General features: G+C 32.4%; 3 protein-coding genes across 4 annotated transcripts; 1 reads left to right on the top strand and 2 right to left on the bottom strand.

Moving 5' to 3' along the window:
- Window positions 1–479: 479 nt before the first annotated feature.
- Window positions 480–18688, bottom strand: LOC145759366 (polyamine-transporting ATPase 13A3-like). Of its 2 annotated transcripts, XM_082573179.1 has the most exons (25): window positions 18546–18688; window positions 15631–16579; window positions 15334–15540; window positions 14504–14601; window positions 14003–14134; window positions 13477–13550; window positions 13033–13117; window positions 12110–12244; window positions 11289–11447; window positions 10759–10869; window positions 10366–10453; window positions 9527–9683; window positions 8672–8861; window positions 8061–8237; window positions 7277–7561; window positions 6823–6930; window positions 6191–6406; window positions 5613–5772; window positions 4920–5151; window positions 4395–4461; window positions 3707–3800; window positions 3072–3226; window positions 2477–2736; window positions 1864–2018; window positions 480–1425 (listed from the first exon to the last, which is right to left on the bottom strand). In XM_082573179.1, the coding sequence occupies exons 3-25, from the start codon at window positions 15455–15457 to the stop codon at window positions 803–805; spliced, it is 3885 nt and encodes a 1294-aa protein (XP_082429305.1). In that variant the 5' UTR covers window positions 15458–15540; window positions 15631–16579; window positions 18546–18688; the 3' UTR covers window positions 480–802. The 2 variants fall into 2 exon arrangements, with proteins under 2 accessions (XP_082429305.1, XP_082429306.1); XM_082573180.1 differs by lacking the exon at window positions 15631–16579 and having other exon boundaries at window positions 18546–18643.
- On the top strand, window positions 17706–20483 carry LOC145759374 (tubulin alpha-1A chain-like). The gene is made up of 7 exons (XM_082573189.1): window positions 17706–17854; window positions 18562–18784; window positions 18868–19169; window positions 19250–19481; window positions 19563–19828; window positions 19932–20125; window positions 20202–20483. Exons 1-7 carry the CDS (start codon window positions 17852–17854, stop codon window positions 20335–20337), a joined length of 1356 nt encoding a protein of 451 aa, XP_082429315.1. The 5' UTR covers window positions 17706–17851; the 3' UTR covers window positions 20338–20483.
- On the bottom strand, window positions 20220–23030 carry LOC145759381 (polyamine-transporting ATPase 13A3-like). Its single transcript, XM_082573197.1, has 6 exons — window positions 22894–23030; window positions 22284–22460; window positions 21471–21755; window positions 21039–21146; window positions 20782–20888; window positions 20220–20359 (listed from the first exon to the last, which is right to left on the bottom strand). Exons 1-5 carry the CDS (start codon window positions 22978–22980, stop codon window positions 20871–20873), a joined length of 675 nt encoding a protein of 224 aa, XP_082429323.1. The 5' UTR covers window positions 22981–23030; the 3' UTR covers window positions 20220–20359; window positions 20782–20870.
- Window positions 23031–23705: the final 675 nt, after the last annotated feature.

Here is a 23705-nt window from a genome sequence, read left to right as displayed (position 1 = left end):
TTGTTGTTAATTTATTTAAATTAACAGATTAATTATCAAGCAAATATATTCAATAATATCAAAACCTTTAAAGTCAAATCAAGATTAGGTAGAAGTACCAAATGTTACTCTGTGTTTAGGTCAAAAAGTCGGCCTCTCCACATTGAGGATAAATAAACCAAAAGAATATTACTATATTAAATATATTGTTAAACTTACTGAAATTTGAATGTTGTAAAAAGTAAAATAGCATCACACTTCTAGCTTTAATTTGTTAAATTTAAAAATACATCCATTGTTTTGTTTATAAATTAGCTTATTAGCACTAAAAACCATTTTTAAAGTGTCAAATCATACAATCTAAATCCTTAAAATTTAATTATAGTTTACAGGACTGCGATAAACTGTATATTTATAATTTAATAAACAAATTAAACTGTTGCAATTCCACATTGCTTTTTATTCTTAACTAGCCTTCTTTAAACTACTGCAAAAACGCCTGTAATAAAAAAAAACCACGTGTTTAAAAATCTCGCGCCAAAACCTTAAACGCCTCCAGCGAAAAGTTGATGTAAAATTTTTTATTTAAAATAATTTATCCTTGAGTTTGTTCAATCTTGATATTACAAAATTGCAAGGTCATTTTTGCCACATCTCGGTAAAATATGGCTTTCGGACAAATTCAAATTTTCGGTAAAATAAAATATCATAAAAGCCTAAAAAATAATTTCACGGTTATTGTATATTCAATGTCAATCAGGATAAAATAAAAACATTAAGTAAATAAAAACAATCAATAAGTTTAAAACAAATCAGTTTTCATTTACAATTGGGTTTTGATTAATATATTATCTGGGTTTTTAGTAGATTTTATAGTCACCCCGATTACATCATAAGGGTTTGGGATATCATTGCTTTGTGATGTCACAGACACCTTGTCTGTCGTCATATTATTAATAGAAAAATTGTTGAGAATAAATTTGTAACGTTTTCCGATTTTGGTTCCACGAAATTTGGAAAAAATCCCCAAAGAACGAATCCAAGACCAAAGTGGGTAATTCTCAATCACTAACATTTCAAAGCCGACAGCAACAACAAAATGTGTGGCCGCTGCAATAAGAATAACACACAGAAAAAACTGGTCCGGTATAACACGTAACTCAATAAAATCATTCATTTCTAAAGGAGCCCAGAACATTAAAAACACGGTAAACATACACAACACAACCAGGCTAACAAGAAACCACTTGTTCTTATAAATAGGGGTACGAAATGGTCTTCCTCTTGAGAAAGCAACTGAGACATTCATATACATAAAAGCTGAGAGATAAAAGATAGCTGTGGTCTCGTATGTTAATACATTATAATCATCTTCAAGTTGAGATTGGTCTTGGACATTCCCAAGAGCTGGGCATGTAGTTATATTGCCCACCGTTGTATTGGCAGCTATAATATAAAGTTGTTTTTATTATAATATGTATTTTGTTATTTTTTTTATAATTAGTACTTCAACACTTGGCTTCATTGCATGAGGGCCTATGTTTAATCCCCACTGCTCTCCTGCTGTAGCGCCCTTAAGTAAGGCGTTTTATAAACGGTATGAACTTCTGCTGAGCCAACACTTAATCAGCAGCTTAATTATCGAGCATTTATAATCTATAATATCCTAAACTGGCAAAGTCAACTCAAAAATGGGTCAGGGTAACAAATGTTATTCTATGTATAAGTCGCACATTCGACCTTTCCACATCGAGGATAAAGATATATATAAAAACAGTCAAAGTCAACTTAAGACTGGCTAACAAATATTATTCTATGTCAAGGCTGTAAAGTTGCCCTTCCTAAACCTTGAAACCTAAACAGTTAAGTTAAACGTCAACTTACCTTCTGCAGGGGTTAACTCAGTAAACCAACATTGATCTTTAACGAAGAAAAACATAAAAACTTGGGTTGCAACTTGGAAGAGAATATGAAAGAATAGAGAGACCAACATTTCAACTGATACTAAACTAGAAGGGGGTCTTTTATGGTGTAGTTTTCTGTAATAAAAATTATATTAAAATAAATAATAAAATCAGTAAAATAACATTATTGTCCTGATATATATATATATCTTTATCCTCTAGATGGGACATAGAGTAACATCTGTTACCCCAACCAAGTCTGGATTTGACCTGGCCAGTTTGGAATATTATAGATTATAATTGCTTGAAAATTATAAGCTTCTGATTAAGTGCTGGCTTAGCAGGCATTTATACCGTTTATAGCGCATCACTCAAGGGTGCTACAGCATGAGAGCAGTGGGGATTAAACCCAGGACCTCATGAGTGGTGAAGTCAAATGTTTCAATACACCAAAGCATGAGGCTTTTTGCAAACAAAAATTTAGACTGTTGCTGTAACTAGTATACACTACTATATCGCAGTTTTACTGATTAAGTTTGACTAACAATATTGTTGCAAACAAAAAAAAACAATTAGAAAAATCAAACACTTACTTGTGAGCATAATTCCTTGACATTGTGATAGCAACAACATCAATAATAATAAGATCAATATATAGGTACATCAAATCACTTAAGTTGGACAAATCATTATACAACAGAGTAATGGATGTGAATTGAATAAGTGAATAAAGTGCCATGTATTTGAACATGCCAAAAGAGGTCACCAACGCTGCTCTACCTTCTCTAATTAATGTTGGAACACATTCAATCCCCATGTCAGTGTGGGTTGTGAATGGTGCAGCAACAGACGCCTGAAAAACATAACAAATTTTTGACTTTGGAATTTTTGTAGTCAATTTTTACAACATTTTGTTTTTTGAAGGCAGTTTTTTTTTAGATAAATACGCAAACAAATTGCGTTTATTTACAAATAAATATTCTTTTTGTTAAAAGACAAAGTTTTCATATAAATACACCAACAAATTGTGATCTGAATTTTAATGAAAAGGTAAGGCAAGTAAGTATTATGCTACTGTGTGTAAAAAAAAACAAATCTTAAAATTTGTACCACAAAAAAATTTAGGAAAAAAGGAATTGCCCTAAAATAATATAAGCTTATAAAGTACAACAAAAGCTAAAAAATAACCTCATATTCAGAGAGTGATAACCCAGCATGAGCCCTCTTCAAAGCCCCGCAGTCGTTTGCCCCGTCCCCGCACATACAAACATGGTAGTCGACCGCCTGAAGTTCCTCCATTAGATCAGTCTTCTGAGAGGGAGACATCCGAGCAAAAACCATTCCTGAATATGGAAATGTGGGTATGATTATAATATGTAGTTGAGGTTTAAGCCTATATAGTAAAAGTGATTTGCTTGTGTTTTTGCTTGTGTTTTTAAAAGGTTAATTGGTGTAGTGGTTAGAACACTTAGTTTTACCACAGAAGGCCCTGGGTTCGATCCCCACTGCTCTTAAGCTGAAGCGCCCTTAAGTAAGGCACTATAAACAGTATAAACTCCTGCTGAGCCACTTAATCAGAAGCATAAATAACGAGCAAATTCTAATCAATAATATTCCAAACTGCCACAGGCAACTTAAGAATGGGTTGGGGTAATTGATGTTAATCTATGTTAAGGTTGTAAAGTCGACCATCCCACATCGAGGATAAAGATAAAAACAAAAAGAATTCAAGCAATTGCGACAATATAGTAAAAAAGATTGATATAAAAAAACTTTCGATTTATCTTTATTATAAACTTGTCATGACAAAAATCACTTCTTACCTTTAGTAGCTACAACTTCCATCCATTCAGGAAAATATTTCTTTATGACATCATAATCATTACCTGAAACTCCAAGGTACCAGTTTTGTGGAATCTAAAAAAAAGACGATTTTTTAAATAAATATTTAAATTAATTCAAGTAATTTATTAGAGAGTGTAAAGCCTACTAAACAAAGCATTAAAAACCAACGTTTTTTTTTTATATATAATACCCTTAAGAGGATAGGTTTTTTGATATTTTTTATCGGGTGAAGTGTATAGTTTAGGTCGAGTCTAAGCGATTCGTAAACACCGGGCTCAAGGGCGAATAGTGTGGCATTGGTGCAGCTTGAACCCGAAACCTTACCTTTCGGCTCGTAGTCTAATGCCATGACCGGTTCGCCACACTACCGGACCATTATAACTAATATGTATTTACTATAGAAATCTATATATGATGGAGGTTAGTGGACAATATAAATATATATATGTCCAATTTATAGAAATACAAAATAAATAAAACTTCTGTTTGTTGTGCTCAAGTAAATTATCGCTGGCAAATGTTAGTTAAGAGTTGTGACCATATTACAACAATTAAAATTCTAACTAAAGGATAGGTAATTGACTATTTAAAATAGTAAACTGATATAGTTTTTAAACACAAGTTAAGGTGTTACTAAAAAGACAAACGAAGTAAAAATCAACTTACCTGTTCACCCATCTGAATAATTGTTCGGTTTAGTTTGGACATATCAGTTGAAGAGAAAGGAGATCCACTTGAAATAAAATAAAATTTTTATTAAATTTTAAACTTGAAAAATTGGGCACCAAACCATTATAACTAAAGTTAACTCTTGTATTATTAGTAACTGTTGATTACTTTTTTTAGTTAATGAAGTCAATGTATCATGTAATTAACACCAGCAATGTGGTGTAGTGTTCAAAACCCTTTACTACCCTAAATGAGGTATTGGGTTCGATTCCAACTGCTCTCATGCTGTAGCGCCCTATAGTAAGGCGCTATAAACAGTATAAACTCCTGCTGAACAAGCACTTAACCAGCAGCATAATCATCGAGCAATTATAATCAATAATATCCCAAACTGGCAACGTCAACTTAAGACTGAGTCGGGGTAACGGATGTTACTTTAAATTTAAAAAACCTAATTTAACAAAAGTGTCACAAAATTTTAAATAATCAACCCAATAATAAAAAATGAAAAATATTTCTAACCTGCTGTTACTAAGTTTCGAACCCACTCTATCTCGTGCCACAAACTTTTCAGGAAAACTCCATTTCAGAGTTGCCGTGTGATTATTCTCATCACTAGTGGTGCTAGAGAGTAAGATGGCATCATCAGGTTCGATCATGTAGGCCTCTCTAGCGACACTTAGTGCTGTAAGAAGGTTGTCCCCAGTAACCATTAAAGTTCGAATATTTGCTTGCTTTAGTTTGGCTAAAGATCCTTTAAAAAATGTTGAAAAAAATTAAATTTTATGTAAAAATATTGTTGTTTGAGCTTTGTGTAGTAGGCAGGACACTTGGCTATACTACATGAGATCCTCGGTTCGATCCCCACTGCTCTCATGCTAATTCACCCTTAGTAAGGTGGTATATTTGGTATAAGCTCCTACTGAGCCAATATTTAATCAGCAGCATAATTAACAGGCAAATATATTTATAATATTCCAAACTGCCACAGGCAACTCGAGACTAGGTTGGATTAACTGATGTTACTCTATGTTTAGGTCGCGCATTCGACCTTCCCACATCGAGGACAAATACCAAAAAAAAATCAATGATGGTAATACCATATCCAACAAACTTATTACTTATTGAAAACGATTTCTAAAATACAGTTGATATTTAAATTTTAACTTCGATTAAAAGCTATATAAATTGTAGTAAAACGAGCACAAAAGTAACCTGTAGATTGTGTTTTAAGTTTGTTTTGAAGCGAAATAAGACCAAGAAAGTTAAGATCTTGTTCAACAACATCTCTGTCTATCTTCTGTGCTTTCAACCAACTTAAGTTAACCTCCTTGTAAGCCATTCCAATCATTCTTAAACCTTGCTGGGTGTAACTCTAAACATATAAGATAATGTAGAAGGTAGTGTAAGACCATTGCAAAGATAGGGTAAAGGTTGGCAGTAAAACCACACTGTGGTGTAGTGGTTAGAACACTTTCTACACTACATCAGGTCTTGGGTTTGATTCCCAATGATCTCATGATGTAGTGCCATTGAGTAAGGCGCTATAAAAGGTATGAACTCCTGCTGAGCCAACACTTAATCAGCAGCTTAATTATCGGGCTATTATAATCAATAGGCAACTTGAGACTGGGTCATTAATTAACTGCAAATTAATTAATCAAAAAATGTTGTTCTTTCACAATCACAAGACATTACACAGTTTTAAAACCCTAAAAAAAAATTTTTCTATTAAAAAATGCAAAAAAAATATTTTAAAAGGCAATTTTTATATTAATAAAACACTTTTCTACCTGCAGAACTTCTTTAAAATCTTGCGGCAAAGTCTCTTTTCTACACAACTTAGCCACCATCTCAGGTGCTCCCTTCATGTAAACAATCATCTCCTTAACCTGGTTCCTGCATGGTTTAACTATAACACTTGCTCGCTGGAGGTTGGAAGAGAAGGGAAACTGACGAACGATCCCGATATCGTGAGGAGTCGAGGAATTAAATTCATCAGAGTTGGACTGTATGAAAATATAGGTAGTGATAAAACTACATTAAAAAGTATAAAAGTTAATTTTTAATTATTGAAGTACACCAGCAGTGTTTTGGATAGAACACTTGGCTTCACTTCATGAGATCCTAAGTTAGATTCCCACTGCTCACATGCTGTAACGCTCTTAAGTACAATTATATATAATCTATAATATCCCAAACTGCCACAGGCAACTTGAGACTGGGTCGGGGTTACTGATGTTACTCTATGTTTAGGCTGTGAAGTTGACCTTTTAACATCAAAAACACTATTTTTATAAGAGAACAAAAAGCCTAGTAAGCTTAAGCCAGGTTAAATCTTATAAATTCACAGGTCTTAACTTTTTTTGTGTTTGGCTAAACAACATTTTTAAGTGTTTTTAAAAAATAAATACATTCAACTTACCGCCAGTGATGCAGTAGAATCAGGAAAATATTTTTGGTCTTTAAGTAAATTATTTGAAGGTCGAACGTAGGTCGTTTGAAGTTGATCGTACTTACTTTCATCCTCAATCTAATAATAAAACTTTTTAATAAAATAATATTGAGTTTAATAAAATTATTTAAATCCTTGGTGCAGTAGTATAGGTCACACTACTACATGAGATTCTGAGTTTGTTTCCTACTGCTACCATGTTATTTTTTTAATGAAAAACTAATACCTGGGGTCCAGAGTTTAACAACCACCAAAGTTAAATTGCCTTAAACTGCTTATAAATAACTTTTTTATTAAAATAAATTAATTATTTATTGTAGTTAAAAAAAAACAAAAAAATTATTAGAATCCAATTTTTTATTAAAACTTTATTAAAATACAAAAATTTTTCGTTAAATTATTGAAATCAATTTAAAAAACTTACTGATGGTTCAACTAGCTTCCATCCAGTTGCTTCAAACATTTTAAGGTCCAGAGGGTCTCCGGTTAGATGCCCATCAATGGTAGTTAAAGTATGACAAGTTAACATACCATGCAACAACTTATCGTCCAAACCAAGTTGAAATTTTAAGTTTTCTGCCTGAATAGGTTCCTTGAACTTGCAGTTGTCTTCAGCTTGTGGTAGTTCGTGGTCAACTGAAATTACTTCAGCTAAATCCAATCCATCTTCAGTTAAAGTTCCAGTTTTGTCAAATGCCACGACATCAACCTGTTTAAAAATATTTGCTTTATTAATAAACTGATATTTAAAATTTATAGAGAATTTAAACCTAGACTTAAGAAAGTGTATGTTAAAGATACAAAAATATCTGTTTTTGCATAAAAATTTATCCTCAATGTAGAAAAGTCAACTTCACAACTTAAACATAGAGTAACATTTGTTACTCCAACCCAGTCTCAAGTTGCCTTGGTAGTTTGTGTTATTAGAGTTTATAATTGCCAAATAATTAATTTGTTAATTGTTTTTTTGGGTTTGGCAGGAGTTCTTACCACTTATATTATTACCTTACTTAAAGGGACTATAGTTTGGAAGCAAAGGGGATTAAACCCATAAATTTATGTAGATATAATGTCCATGTATCAACTTATATTTATAGTTTGGATTATAATAATTATTGTTTAACACACTACCTAACAAATAACATAACAGCAGTTAAATTAAAACCTAGAAACCCAGATGGAAAATAGTAGAAAAAAAATCCACCCACTTGTCCACTAATATTAATCCTCTGTGGACTGATGCAGTGGATCCTCTGTTTCTTGAGCCTCATCTGAGCATAGATGATTCCAATTGTCATGGCTAATGGTAGGGCAGGAGGCACAGAAATTGTGATAAGGTCGATCGCATTGAAAGCAATATCTCGAGCAGACTCCCCTTGCAAATGCTGTATAGGAAAACATTGTTAACACATATATGTAAGTAAAAAGTAAAAGGTTAAATTGGCAGCATAGCTAGTTGCTTTTAACTACTGTTGTTGTGCTCATTATTATCAAGTAATACTAGTAAATAACCCGCCCCATGGTTAGGATTTTAATTGTTGTAATATGGTCACAACTTTGAAATGAAATTTGCTTTTGATAATTTACCCATGCACTACAAATGGCAGTTTTATTTATCTTGCAGGCTTTTAACTTTAATGTATTTTTATATATGTCTGCCAAGCTCTATTATAAATAGAATGTTAATGTAAAAAGGCTGTAGAAAAAGTAATTAAATATCAAATTTAAGTCAAAAAAAAAAAAAAAAAACTGTTATCATAAAAAATAAAATTGTCAAAAATTAGCAAAAAAAAAATAAAAAAAAAATTGTTTTAAATACCTGTATAATAACAGTGTATATGAACCCACACATAGCTATAAGGGCAAGTATAAACACAAAAGTGTAAGCATCCCTCAGTAACTTCATATCAACTGGTTTTGGATACAAAATACTGTGAACCAGTCTTCCTTTAGCTGTATGATAACCTGTTCGAACCACCACTGCTTTCACCAATTCACCCCGATAAAATCTGAAAGTAGATTTTATTTTTAAAATGCCGATATTTAGGTATTGACATAGTAAAAATTACCAATACCCAAAGTTTATTTAGATAAGTTTGTTGGGTTATAGTTAAAATTACAATTGTTTTTTTAAGTTTATTTTATTGATAAAAATTACATTAAAATCTTTTAAAATCTAGCAGTAAAAATCAAACCCAGGATCCCAGGTCTTATTCAAGGATGCTACAACTTGCCAGCAGTAGAAATCAAACCAAGGATCTTAGGTCTTACTCAAGGATGCTACAACATGCCAGCAGCAGGAATTAAATCCAGGATCTCAGGGCTTATTCAAGGATGCTACAACTTGCCAGCAGCAGGAATCAAACCCAGGATCTTAAGTCTTACTAAAGGATGCTACAACATGCCAGCAGTGGTAATCAAACCCAGGATCTAAGGTATTACTCAAGGATGCTACAACATGCCAGCAGCAGGAATCAAACCCAGGATCTAAGGTATTACTCAAGGATGCTACAACATGCCAGCAGCGGGAATCAAACCCAGGATCTAAGGTATTACTCAAGGATGCTACAACATGCCAGCAGCGGGAATCAAACCCAGGATCTAAGGTATTACTCAAGGATGCTACAACATGCCAGCAGCGGGAATCAAACCCAGGATCTAAGGTATTACTGACCTTGTTTGAAGAACTTGGGTTCCACAAAACAGAGTGTGACGTTTATGCTCCTCCGTGGTGTAAAAGTTCTTCATCTCCCTCTCACTGCTGGGAAGTGGTGTTTTAGTGACAGGAACACTCTCTCCCGTTAGCATGCTTTCATTCACAATACATGTTCCTGTAAGTAAAAGTTATCCAATGTTAATATTCCAATATATTCTAAAGGTAGTAGGTTTTTATATTATTGGGAAAAGAATGTACTGTAAACACTTGGCTCAAGGGTGAATAGTGTGGCATTGGTGCGGCTCGAACCTGAAACCTTTTGGTGTGTTAAAGCTATCAGTAAACACTTGGCTCAAGGGTGAATAGTGTGGCATTGGTGCAGCTTGAACCTGAAACCTTTTGGTGTGTTCAAGCTATCAGTAAACACTTGGCTCAAGGGTGAATAGTGTGGCATTGGTGCAGCTTGAACCTGAAACCTTTTGGTGTGTTTAAGCTATCTGTAAACACTGGGCTCAAGGGTAAATAGTGTGGCATTGGTGCAGCTTGAACCCTAAACCTTTTGGTGTGTTTAAGCTATCTGTAAACGCCGGGCTCAAGAGTGAATAATGTGGCATTGGTGCGGCTCGAACCTGAAACCTATTGGCCCGTAATCCATCGCCATGACCGGCATACCACAATATCAGACTTCAAGTAGAAATAAAATTCCGTATAAAAAATAAAGAACTTTGTATATATATGGGGTGGTTAATGGACATGTTTACATTAGAGGACTTTAAAAACTGCCATTTGTGGTGCTTGGGTAAATTATTTCTTTTGACACAAAAATGTTAAAACACTTAGTCTTAAAGCAGTCGTACCTGACACAAGAGCAGAATCGCACGGTAACAACATTCCATTAGGTGGCACTATAATCACATCGCCCGGAACCAATTCTTTGCTCCAAACCTGAAAAAATTAACAATTAATTTGTAAATAATTAAGAACAACTTTTACAATAAAACAAATTTTATATTGCAAAGCAATTTACAAAATACAAAAGCTTAACTAACTTAAACTTTTTCCTTTTTTATTTAAAACTAATCACTAAAATTACTAAAAAAAATGTGTTTAATGACAAAATTGGCACAAACTTAATTTTAAAAATGTTGGTTCTAAAACATGAAACCATCTACTAAAAAATTATCCTTAAATCTCTGTTCTTAACAACATAGAAACAAAAACTTTTATTGTTAAAAGGGAAATGTACTGACCTCAACTTGTTGAACTCCAGACTGTGAGTTTGAATCCTGGCGCTGGACGTTAACTTTAGTCTCGTTGTGATACTCAACCATTTTGTGGAGGTTAACTCTTTCAGTTCTTACCTTAAAAATTAATTTTATTTTAATTCTGTTGCTTTATTTATAATTTCAATTTTAAATTTTTATGTTAGGTCAACAGAATAACTTGGGAGTATTTTGCACAAAGTTAAAGTTATGATAGTTATCCAAAAGTTGGAATTTAAACTAATTTGCAGATTAATTATTAAACCAAACTGCTTTCATGCTTTAGCGCTCTTAAGTAAGGTTTCTTAAACAAATTAAATTCCTGCTGAGCCAGCACATAATCAGCAGATTGCTTATCAGGCAATTATAATCTCTAATATCCCAAACTACCACAGGCAACTCGAGACTGGGTTGGAGTAGCAAATGTTACTCTATGTTTTGGTCGTAAAATCGACCTTCCCACATCGAGGATAAATAAACAATAAATTTAATAGAAACAAATTGATGTTCTGACTTACCTGTATAAGAGATGCAATCGCAGAGAAAATAGAAATAATAAAAATAGCGGTTGCATAAATATAATAATCGTCAAACATCCAGAATATAACAGCAAAAAGTTGGAAAACGTAAAATGGGTTCAAAATCTCAGAAACTAACAACATAAAATATCCAGGAATCTGAAAAATTTGGGTTAAAATTTAACAGATAGCATTTGTGTAAGTAGTTATTGTTTGCAGAAAAAATATTATATGACGCACATAGTTATGGTTTGCAAATAATATATAAAAAAGTTTGACTCTTTAAATTTAAAATGCAGGTAGTAGTTTAAAAAGGTAACTTAAAATGGTTTTTAATTCAAGGTCCAGAGTTTAAATTCCACTGCTGCCGTTTTGTTGTCATTATTTTCAACCAAGAACCTTGCAACATTTAAACAAATAATATTGGTAAGTCAACAACTAAATTTACTACAGCACCAAAATAGGTCGAGGTCACATAACTAACTGAAGGTCGGTTAGTAAAGATTCTTATATTTAAAACAAAATACCAAAATAGTGGTTGGAACATTTGGCTTCACTACATGAGGTCATTAGCTTAATTACCACTGCTTTTATGCCCTGAATTAAGATGCTACAAATGGTATAAACCCCTGCTGAGCCAACACTAAATCAGCAGCTTAATTATCGGGCAATTATAATCTATAATATCCCAAACTGCCACAGGCAACTCGAGAATGGATCGGAGTAACTGATGTTGGTAGTAAAATCGACCTTTCCACATCGAGAATAATTATAAAACGAAACTCAAAAAATACTCAAGATAAACTCCACTCAAACTCTACCTTGACAGTGATAAGATTACTCCCAAACAAACAACTTCTTCTCGAGATCTCATCCAAGTTCAATCCTCCGGTGGAGTTCTGATGAAGTTGTTCCAGAGTCACCTGGTTGTCCAAACCACCGAGTTCCACAAAAGTCTGGAATATAAATAATTAATTATTATGACATCACAGTATAATTTTTATCGAAATAAAGGTAAATAAAACACCCAATTTTTTTCCTTGAATATTAAAGCAGGGTAATATATTAGTCAAAACACTTGCTTTACTACATAAGGTTCTGGGTTTGATCCCTACTGCTTCCATGCTGTATTGCTTTTAAGTAAGGCATAATAAATGATATGAATTCCTGCTGAGTCAACTTAGGAGCAGATTTATTATCGCACAATTATAATTAATAATATTCTAAACTACTAAAGTTTACTTTGGATAACTGATGCTACTCTTTTTTAGGTCATAAGGTTGACCTTCCCATATCGAGGATAAATAAATGTTTAAAAAATACCCAAAATATTAAAAACATGAAAATAATATACAATAGAAGAATAAAATCTTTTGTTTATAAACCTGTCATCAAGTTAAAGAAATTTTCATTTGCTTTCTAAGTAATTGCAAAACAAATATTTTTTCCTCACAAACCTTATGGTTTAAACCACACAATACAAGGCAGATATTACACAAAAGAATATGAAATTTTAAAATACGGGTTTCAAGACTTTTTTCAAGAATAAAGATAACAAAATATATAACAGAACAACAATTTTCTAATTTTTAACTTAGCCAATAAAACTAAGACCCAATATATAATTGATCCAACACTATAAAAAGCAAATGTTTAGGCCATCAAGTTGTTCTTCCCACATTGAGGATAAAGATAGAAAATTGACCACTTAAACTGTGTAAATATATATATTAACAACACTTACATTTTGTTCAAAGTTCCAAATATATTTCGAACAATGATGTTGAAAATATTTAAAGTCATCATTTTGTTGACTTCCATAATTGTTTCTGTATGTTTAAAAATAAACAAATTTAATCAAGTTTTAGGATATCAATTAATTCAATTTTAATAAATATTTATTTACAAAGCAAAAAAAAAAATTAAAAAAAAGAAAAGTTAATTTTTTTTAATTTAAAAGTTGTATGCATATATTATATAGCCTAAAAAGATTACTCAAAAAATACCAACACTAGTAAAACTAATATAAACTGATAAGTACTTTAACAATACTTAACCCAATTAAAACACTTAACACAATTATGTATTAGATGTGTTGTTATTTTAACATAATCTAACTATGTTATTTTTAAAGTATTTTGCAATAATTTAGAGATTTTGGTATAAATAAAATATTAACTTAATTTACCCAGATCCTGGATAATTATTGGAGATAAGTAAAGCCAGCTCTGACGACATTACATTAATTTCAGCAACAAATTTCTGAAATAAAATGTAACAATAATTAATAAAGTAAAATATTTTTATGTACTTATTATCCCCGATACGGAAAGGTTGACTTCACCTAAACATAAAGTAACAACTGTTACTCTAACCCAGTCTTGAGTTGCCTTCGATAGTTTGGGATATTAATGATTATAATTGCTTATTAAACAATAATATCAATGCATTTATCCATTGCAGTTATAAAAGCCACAAGGATTACCCAGAGCAGTCAAGTTTTCAATTCTGCAAAGTTGGAAATCTTTTTATTAAGGATATATCTATATATAACATATGTCCAATTGATAGACTTATAAATAAAACCGCCAGTTGTGTGTGAGCGAATTATCACTGGCAAATATTAGTATAGAGTTGTGACTATACTATGACAATTGAAATACAGTTCGTAGAACAAGCTATCACCTACCACAGATAATAAACCCCCAACAAACCTGATTAATATCGTCAGTAGTTTGTAGGAGAACAGAAGTTGAACAATTTAAAGTTGTTACTGTATGCGTCCATTTCAATCTCCAATCTTCTCTCCAATAAAATACAAGAAGGAGGAATCCACCAGATAGTATCTTATTGTGATTTAAAATTTAAATATTTATTATTAAGTATTCTAAAATAGTTTATAGAATAAATAGGTTATGTAAGTTTATAGGCAATAAAATGTTGTTGTAAAATAGTAATAAATTATTATGTTATAGTTTCACAATTGATCCTACTTGGTCAGCTGATTTGAAAATTTAAAATGTCAAAATTAAAAAGACAAACACCGTAAAAATTGCATGAAAAATAAATAAATTTTTGCAATGTTTGCTACTTGTAATAAAAAAGAACTTAAAGTTGTAATTTAACTTTGGCAATTATCATTAAAAATCTTTGTCAGAATAAGTTTAACAAAAATCACCCAAAAAAATTTTTAAGAAAATAATTTAAAAACTTACGGTAGCCAGTACACTGAGTACAAATTTCCAATGATTCTTTTTATACCCAATACATAGAAGTTCATCAGGAGATCCCTTTCCAATTATGCATTCCATATCTGGAATATATAAAAGTTAGTGTTATTTATTTTAACATATTTATCTAAACTCAAACAGCAAAACAATCTATTTTTTAAACTGCAATATTATAAGAAAACAGAGGCACGAGTAGCTAGGACTTTTATAAATTAAAAAAAAAACAAAAAAAAACAAAAAAAAAAAAAAGCTAAAGGTATATACAGTTAAAAAACCTATCACAAATAGTCTTAATTTTAAATTGCAATAAAAGTGAGACTTTGTATTTATAAATTAAAATTTAAATGCAGTTGCATTATCTATTAATTGCACACACAAACAAATATATCTAATTTAACATAAAATACCTTTAAATAATCCACTCTTAATGCATTTATGTATACTAGTTTTAAGCACTGGACTTTAAACCATATTAGGTTATGACCAGTTACAGTGACTAAACTAACAAAGCAAGCATAACTCAGAGCTTAATCTTTAACAAATTACAAATTTTTGCAAAGTAAAACAACAAGGGACTTAGTTTGCTCAATGCTGCTGGCTTGTGGTTGAAGTTATTTTATCATAGTAGCACTTATCTTTATCTTCAATAAACAACATTTGTTTCTTGAAATATATACTTAATAACTTGAAAGATAAGACATTGTCTTTTTTAATTTATTTTTAAAAATTAAATAAATATTTTTAAGTTTTTTCTAATTTAACAACTTTTAAGGTTTTAATTTTATATTTTTCATAAAAAAATTAAATTGATTTACCTTCGCTGACTCTGCCCCGTTGGTTGCTAAGCAACCCATAGCTGGCCTCTGCTTCTTCATTAATGGATTCCTCGCTTACACGATCGATACTGCCACCATGTGACCAGTCATATTGAGAGGTCATCTGGCCTGTCCTCTCCGAACGAAACAACAATAAAGATTTATCTTTGTTCTGAAGCCAGACATCCACTTATAAGTGAAGAATTTCTAATTAAATTTATAAAAAACTACATTTTTTTTTATAGTTTAATAATCTAAAAAAATATAAAAAGAATTAATAAATTTAAAATAGTAAACCTTTTGCACATATGTCCAATGAATATGCCCACAGAATAAAATACCATATGTGGTGCTCGGGTATATTATCATGAGCTGTATTAGTTATCACAACAATTCAAATGCTGTAGGGCAAGCCATGGACTAGTAATTATCAATTTAAAATCTTGTGGTAAGTTCTTTATAAAACCATTAGTTTAATGTTTTTGTTTTTGCCAACAAATTAACATCAAAAAAGTTTTATAACAGGAAATAATAATTTATCAGAAAATTTCACTACGAATTTTTTATCATAACAAAAACATTAAAAACAAGTATGTTAATTAAGAACCAACATATTTCTTTCATGTTCTGTAAAATATGAACATAAAAAATTATTTTTAATCTGTATTTCGCTTTCGAATACTTCTTGATTTAGAGTTAGAGTCGGTTTTCCTTTTTTTAAAAGCAGTTGGCCCAGAACTAGAGTCAACATTAATTATTCTCTTCTCTGCAAATTCTATTTTTTCTTCTTTAGGAGCGGCAGGTTTCAACGTAACTTGGTTCAAAGTTTTTTGTTTTGGAATCTCAGAAACTGTTTGCCATTTTTCGTAGGGGTGACCCGTCGTCGAAGTAGGAGTTAATATTGGGGCTGTTTCTACGGTTATTTGTGATGGTTTAGTTACAGTTTTTGGGTCGCTTCGATGTGAGTTTAATGTTGGTTTACTTTTAGGTTTTTGGGTTTTGTTTTTCGGTTTTGTCGTAGAAGAACTTGCGGTCATTTTTATAATTTGTTCGTCACTGTATCCTTGCCCTTTTAAATCTTCTCGATATTTCTTTGTTGCCTCCTTCTCCATTTTTCTCAGAAAATAATCCGCTTTCTGATTAAACTCATTCTAAATTTTACTTTTTTTCGTGAGAGCATTTATAATCAATAATATCTCTAACTGGCGAAAAGTCCATTTTCGTTGCAACTATATTACGACAACCACTGTAATAGTAACCAGTTAAATTTAAATAAGTAAAACAAAAAGCCCGTAGTGCGGGCAGTTAGGTAGTATACTCATGCTAAAAGATTCTTATTTGCTTATCATTAATGGTGACTTCGTTAAACCAGCCCAGTCTTAAATTCGACGAATTAATTATTGTTAAACTGGTAAAATTAATTAATTAACAATTAATAATAAACATGAATTATGTTTTTAAAAAAAATTAATGCGTTGGTCCCAACAAAGCCAGCACTTAATCAGCAGCATAATTATCGGGCAATCATAATCCATAATATCCCAAACTGTTAAAGGCAACTTAAGACTGGGTGGGAGTAACTGATGTTACTCTATGTTTAGGCCGTAAAGTCGACCTTTCCACATCGAGGATAAATAAATATAAATTAAATAGAAGTATTTAATTTTCTCGCTTAGTAACGAAGGTGACTCGGTTTGTTGATTTAACTTGTTTGTTTAACACCGAACCAGTTTTTACTTGCCCGTGGTTTCATCAACATTTGTAAGTAATTCAATATCCAGTCTGTTACTCCTACATACCAGTTGTTATGGAAACGATGTTTTTAAAAAGATTTGTCGTTTTATTAAAACAAAGGAGCGTTTATTTATTCAACTTTAAGATTATATTCTTAACATTTACAAAAAAAATTGTGATTCATTTGGTTAAGCAATTTTAAACCGCTATTCTTGTTTAAATCATCAGCCAACTACAAAATATTTGTTAAAAACGAATAAAATATTAATAATAAAACAATTTTTTTGCGATTTTAGGTTTTTAACTATTGCCAATCATTTTTACTAATATTTATATGGGCCGATTTCACAAATAGGGCGTCATATGTTTTAAATAATTTTAACAAATATATAAAAAGAACAAACATAAATATTTTCCCATAAAAGCTAAGGAATTAAATCAGCAAAGAATTAAATACAGAAAGACAAAGTAATTTCATTAACTTAAAAGCCTCCCACAGCTTAACCCCAGCAATTCTCTGACATCACGTGCAACCAAACACTATCGTATTACGAACACAAGCTGTTGCGAACAATACTAATAATGACATCACAACCCAACGAATCTTTAGAATATCGATCAATAGAATATTTGTTTTTTATTGTTTAGAATAGCGAATGGGGTTGGTACACACTTTGAATTAGCAAAAGGCATTTAACTGTCAACAAGCTATTCAGCGATTATTTTACGTTTCAACTTCAACTACTAACTAAACCAAAATAAAAAAAAAAAATTACTCATCAAAATGGTAAGTTTATGTTAATTTTATATTTTTATTTATTTATTTATTTTGGTTTTTCGCGCATTGATAAAAGTAAATAATAAATTCGATATACAATTAATATTACAACAATGCGACGGGAAAAAATGACAAAATTAATTTAATGATTTAAAACATGCCAAAAGTATCAATGTTCACATAAAGATTTTAGGTATGTTATGGCATGGTCACCAAACATTATATTTATGATGTAAGTTTAATATGTTTGTTTTAAAATAGGGAGTGGGTGTGGGTTAATAATTTGGGGTAAATTTGATAGTGGGTTACATTAAGTTATATTAAAGTAAAGGTATAATATTTTATAACATCCTGGCAGACTGCTATGTTTATTTCTTATAAATTGGGCCACAAATTAAGTTAAAATATTGATAATAAAAGCTTTCTTTAAATGACTTGATGCGTTTTTTAAAATCGTTATAATTTTTACTTTAATCTGTGAATTTTAGTTTTAAATTTGAAAATACGAAATTAGTAAACTATTTAAATATACGCCAACAGTTAAAGTTCTATTTCTCTTTTATTTGTTTAACATACTTTTAAAGCAGTGAAGTGTATCAATGCGCTTGATAAGAGGTTTTCAACAGCGCTTGCGTGGTTTAATATTTACACAGGCGTCCCACTTTAAGTTATGAGAAAGTATTAGAAGGTTTTACATTACCTTTCTTTACCTTTAGCGTGAATGTATCTCAATCCACGTCGGCCAAGCCGGAGTCCAGATCGGAAATGCTTGCTGGGAGTTGTACTGCCTCGAGCATGGAATCCAACCTGACGGCCAGATGCCAAGTGACAAGACCATCGGAGGAAGAGACGACTCTTTCAACACCTTTTTCAGCGAAACTGGAGCAGGAAAACACGTCCCAAGAGCCGTGTTCGTCGACCTTGAACCAACTGTCGTTGGTAAGTTGTCAAAAAAAAATATAATAAAAAAAAACTAAAATTTTGTAAAAAACAAGAGTTTAACATTGAATTTTGTTCCCCAGATGAGGTTCGAAAAGGTACCTACCGACAGTTGTTCCACCCCGAGCAATTGATCACAGGGAAAGAGGACGCAGCCAACAACTACGCTCGTGGTCACTACACCGTCGGGAAAGAAATTGTGGACCTTGTTCTTGACCGAATCCGAAAACTCGCTGACCAGTGCACCGGGCTCCAGGGATTCCTGATCTTCCACTCCTTCGGAGGAGGCACCGGATCCGGATTCACCTCTCTTCTTATGGAGAGACTCTCCGTCGATTACGGGAAGAAATCTGAACTTGAGTTCGCCATTTACGCAGCTCCCCAGGTAAGAAAATCAAACTTTAAAAATAACATTAAATTGTTATAAATATTTTGGTAAAACCTTACGTTATTTTATTTATTTAGGTCTCCACCGCTGTTGTCGAGCCTTACAACTCGATCCTGACCACCCATACCACCCTTGAGCACTCTGACTGTGCTTTCATGGTCGACAACGAGGCCATCTACAACATTTGTTGCCGTAACTTGGACATTGAGCGTCCAACTTACATCAACTTGAACAGGTTGATGGCTCAAATCGTTTCTTCCATCACCGCCTCGTTGAGATTCGATGGTGCTTTGAACGTCGATTTGACCGGTAAATTTACCTAAAATTACTGTACAAAAAACTTAACAACCTTAATTTTGTATTTAGAATAACCTTGTACCGTTTTTGCAGGGTTCCAGACCAACTTGGTGCCATACCCACGTATCCATTTCCCATTGACCACATATGCTCCAGTTATCTCCGCTGAGAAGGCTTACCATGAGCAACTTTCCGTGGCTGAGATCACCAATGCTTGCTTCGAGCCAGCCAACCAGATGGTCAAGTGCGATCCTCGTCACGGCAAGTACATAGCTTGCTGCATGTTGTACCGTGGTGACGTAGTCCCCAAGGACGTCAACGCTGCCATTGCAACCATCAAGACCAAACGTACCATCCAAGTAAGTAACTAGTATTGCTTATTTTTTCTACTTACCGTATACTACCTTTAACTATCTTAGTGCGCCTTAAATTTCTCATTTAAAATGTCTATTTAATTCTCAGTTCGTCGATTGGTGCCCAACTGGATTCAAGGTCGGAATCAACTACCAGCCACCAACTGTTGTTCCAGGAGGCGATCTCGCCAAAGTCCAACGAGCTGTATGCATGTTGAGCAACACCACCGCCATTGCTGAGGCTTGGGCTCGTTTGGATCACAAGTTCGATCTTATGTACGCCAAGCGTGCTTTCGTCCATTGGTAAGTAGTTCAACTAATCTTTAACTTGATGACTTCATGTAGTAACTGTCGCTAACTTACAACCTCGTTATTCCAGGTACGTCGGCGAGGGAATGGAAGAAGGTGAGTTCTCCGAGGCTCGTGAGGATCTTGCAGCTCTTGAGAAGGATTACGAAGAAGTCGCAGTCGATTCCGTAGAAGGAGAAGGGAAAGAAGAAGAGGAAGAATATTAATTAAAAATATCCTTAGTAAAACCTGTGAATATTTAAATATTTCACTGTCAATAATTATAAAATATTTCACTACTAGCCATTTAGTTTTTTTAGAATTTCACTTGTTATTGATTTTCTTTGCAATTAATTTGGTAGCCAACTTTCTTAATTAAAGCCATAGAAATAAAACAAATATTCAACATTAATGTTTATGGTATGTTTTAATAATTATTGGAAACCCAAAAAAATGTCGTCTTGACTTTAAAGAAGTAAACAAGCGTTTAGTAGGTTCCATTGTTTAGCTTTTTAGGCTAGCGTCCGTGTTACAGTAAAAAGCACAGCAGTTAGTTTGTTAAATGTTTATAGTTTGTTTATATATACATTGGTAAACACGCAACAACATTAAATTTATGTCACTAAACGTACTTTTGTTCTAAGCAAATAATTAACTAACGACTTCATTACCTAAATAGTATCAAGTAGGCCTGCATTTTTTAAATTTAGTTGCCTGCTCCGGTAATTTAAATGCACAATTGCCTGATGTTACTCTATGTTTAGGTTGTGAAGTTGACCTTTTCACATAAAAAACACTATTTTTATAAGAGAACAAAAAGCCTAGCTAAGCCAGGTTAAATCTTATAAATTCACAGGTCTTAACTTATTTTGTATTTGGCTAAACAACATTTTTAAGTGTTTTTAAAGAATAAATACATTCAACTTACCGCCAGTGATGCAGTAGAATCAGGAAAAGATTTTTGGTCTTTAAGTAAATTATTTGAAGGTCGAACGTAGGTCGTTTGAAGTTGATCGTACTTACTTTCATCCTCAATCTAATAATAAAACTCTGGGTTTAATGAAACTATTTAAATCCTTGGTGCAGTAGTATAGGTCACACTACTACATGAGATCCTGAGTTTGATTCCTACTGCTACCATGTTATTTTTTAATGAAAAACTAAGACCTGGGGTCCAGAGTTCAACAACCACCAAAGTTAAATTGCCTCAAACTGCTTAAAATATTTTTTTATTAAAATAAATTAATAATTTTTTGTAGTTAAAAAAAAACTAAAAAATTATTAGAATCTAATTTTTTATTAAAACTTTATTAGAATACAAAAATGTCGTTAAATTATAAAATCAATTTTTAATACTTACTGATGGTTCAACTAGCTTCCATCCTGTTGCTTCAAACATTTTAAGGTCCAGAGGGTCTCCGGTTAGATGCCCGTCAATGGTAGTTAGAGTATGACAAGTTAACATACCATGTAACAACTTATCGTCCAAACCAAGTTGAAATTTTAAGTTTTCTGCTTGAATTGGTTCCTTGAACTTGCAGTTGTTTTCAGCTTGTGGTAGTTCGTGGTTAACTGGAATTACTTCAGCTAAATCCAATCCATCTTCAGTTAAAGTTCCAGTTTTGTCAAATGCAACAACGTCGACCTGTTTAAAAACATTCAAGTTATTAATAAACTGATATTTAAATTTTATAGAGGATTTAAACCTAGACTTGGAAAATGTATGTTAAAGATACTTCTGTTACCTCTGTCTAGATTTAAGTCTTGTTTGGCAAAAATATCTATTTTTTAATATTTATTTATCCTTAATGTAGTAGGTCGACTTCACAACTTAAACATAGAGTAACATTTGTTACTCCAACCCAGTCTTAAGTTGGCTTTGGTAGTTTGTGTTGTTACAGTTTATAATTGCCCAATAAATAATCTGTTAAGTGTTTTTGGGTTTGGCAGGAGTTCTTACCACTTATATTATTACCTTACTTAAAGGGACTATAGCTTGGAAGCAAAGGGGATTGAACCCATAAATTTATGTAGATATAATGTCCATGTATCAACTTATATTTATAGTTTGGATTAATCATTGTTTAACACACTACCTAACAAATAACATAACAGCAGTTAAATTTAACCTAGAAGTTTAGGTGGAAAAATAGTAGGAAAAAAATCCACCCACTTGTCCACTAATATTAATCCTCTGCGGACTAATGCAGTGGATCCTCTGTTTCTTAAGCCTCATCTGAGCATAGATGATTCCAATTGTCATGGCTAATGGTAGGGCAGGAGGCACAGAAATTGTGATAAGGTCGATCGCATTGAAAGCAATATCTCGAGCAGACTCCCCTTGCAAATGCTGTATAGGAAAACATTGTTAACACATATATGTAAGTAAAAAGTAAAAGGTTAAATTGGCAGCATAGCTAGTTGCTTTTAACTACTGTTGTTGTGCTCATTATTATCAAGTAATACTAGTAAATAACCCGCCCCATGGTTGGGATTTTAATTGTTGTAATATGGTCACAACTTTGAAATGAAATTTGCTTTTGATAATTTACCCATGCACTACAAATGGCAGTTTTATTCATCTTGCAGGCTTATAACTTTGATATATTTTTATATATGTCTGCCAAGCTCTATTATAAATAGAATGTTAATGTAAAAAGGCTGTAGAAAAAGTAATTAAATACCAAATTTAAGTCAAAATAAAAAAAAAAAAACTGTTATCATAAAAAATAAAATTGTCAAAAATTAGCAAAAAAAAAAAAAAAAAAAATTATTTTAAATACCTGTATTATAACAGTGTATATGAACCCACACATAGCTATAAGGGCAAGTATAAACACAAAAGTGTAAGCATCCCTCAGTAACTTCATATCAACTGGTTTTGGATACAAAATACTGTGAACCAGTCTTCCCTTAGCTGTATGATAACCTGTTCGAACCACCACTGCTTTCACCAATTCACCACGATAAAACCCAAGTAGATTTTATTTTTAAAATGCCGATATTTAGGTTTTGACATAGTAAAAATTACCAATACCCAAAGTTTATTTAGATAAGTTTGTTGAGTTATAGTTAAAATTACAATTGTTTTTTTAAGTTTATTTTATTGATAAAAATAACATTAAAATCTTTTAAAATCTAGCAGTAAATATCAAACCCAGGATCCCAGGTCTTACTTAAGGATGCTACATCATGCCAGAAGTGGGAATCACACCCAGGATCTCAGGGCTTTTCCAAGGATGCTACAACATGCCGGCAGTGGGAATCAAACCAAGGATCTTAGGTCTTACTCAAGGATGCTACAACATGCCAGCAGTGGGAATCACACCCAGGATCTCAGGGCTTATTCAAGGATGCTACAACATGCCAGCAGCAGGAATCAAACCCAAGATCTCAAGTCTTACTTAAGAATGCTACAACATACCAGCAGTGGAAATCAAACCAAGGATCTTAGGTCTTACTCAAGGGTGCTACAACATGCCAGCAGTGGAAATCAAACCAAGGATCTTAGGTCTTACTCAAGGATGCTACAACATGCCAGCAGCAGGAATCAAACCCAAGATCTCAAGTCTTACTTAAGGATGCTACAACATAC

This window comes from Corella eumyota, chromosome 7, assembly GCF_963082875.1.
Source record: "Corella eumyota chromosome 7, kaCorEumy4.1, whole genome shotgun sequence".
Lineage (NCBI taxonomy): Eukaryota > Metazoa > Chordata > Ascidiacea > Phlebobranchia > Corellidae > Corella > Corella eumyota.
The sequence above is the reverse complement of the archived record's forward strand: the minus strand, read 5'-3'. Positions and strand labels throughout refer to the sequence as shown.

Coding starts and splice junctions, on each gene's coding strand:
- LOC145759374 (XM_082573189.1), top strand. Junction 18,785..18,867: donor CCTTGAACCAACTGTCGTTG/GTAAGTTGTCAA, acceptor TTTGTTCCCCAG/ATGAGGTTCGAAAAGGTACC. Junction 20,126..20,201: donor AAGCGTGCTTTCGTCCATTG/GTAAGTAGTTCA, acceptor TCGTTATTCCAG/GTACGTCGGCGAGGGAATGG.
- LOC145759366 (XM_082573179.1), bottom strand. CDS start 15,457: ATGACCTCTCAATATGACTGGTCACATGGTGGCAGTATCGATCGTGTA. Junction 14,135..14,503: donor TACTCAGTGTACTGGCTACC/GTAAGTTTTTAA, acceptor AATCACAATAAG/ATACTATCTGGTGGATTCCT. Junction 8,238..8,671: donor TATACACTGTTATTATACAG/GTATTTAAAACA, acceptor TTTCCTATACAG/CATTTGCAAGGGGAGTCTGC.
- LOC145759381 (XM_082573197.1), bottom strand. CDS start 22,980: ATGAAGTTACTGAGGGATGCTTACACTTTTGTGTTTATACTTGCCCTT. Junction 22,461..22,893: donor TATACACTGTTATAATACAG/GTATTTAAAATA, acceptor TTTCCTATACAG/CATTTGCAAGGGGAGTCTGC. Junction 21,147..21,470: donor GGAAGCTAGTTGAACCATCA/GTAAGTATTAAA, acceptor TTTTATTATTAG/ATTGAGGATGAAAGTAAGTA.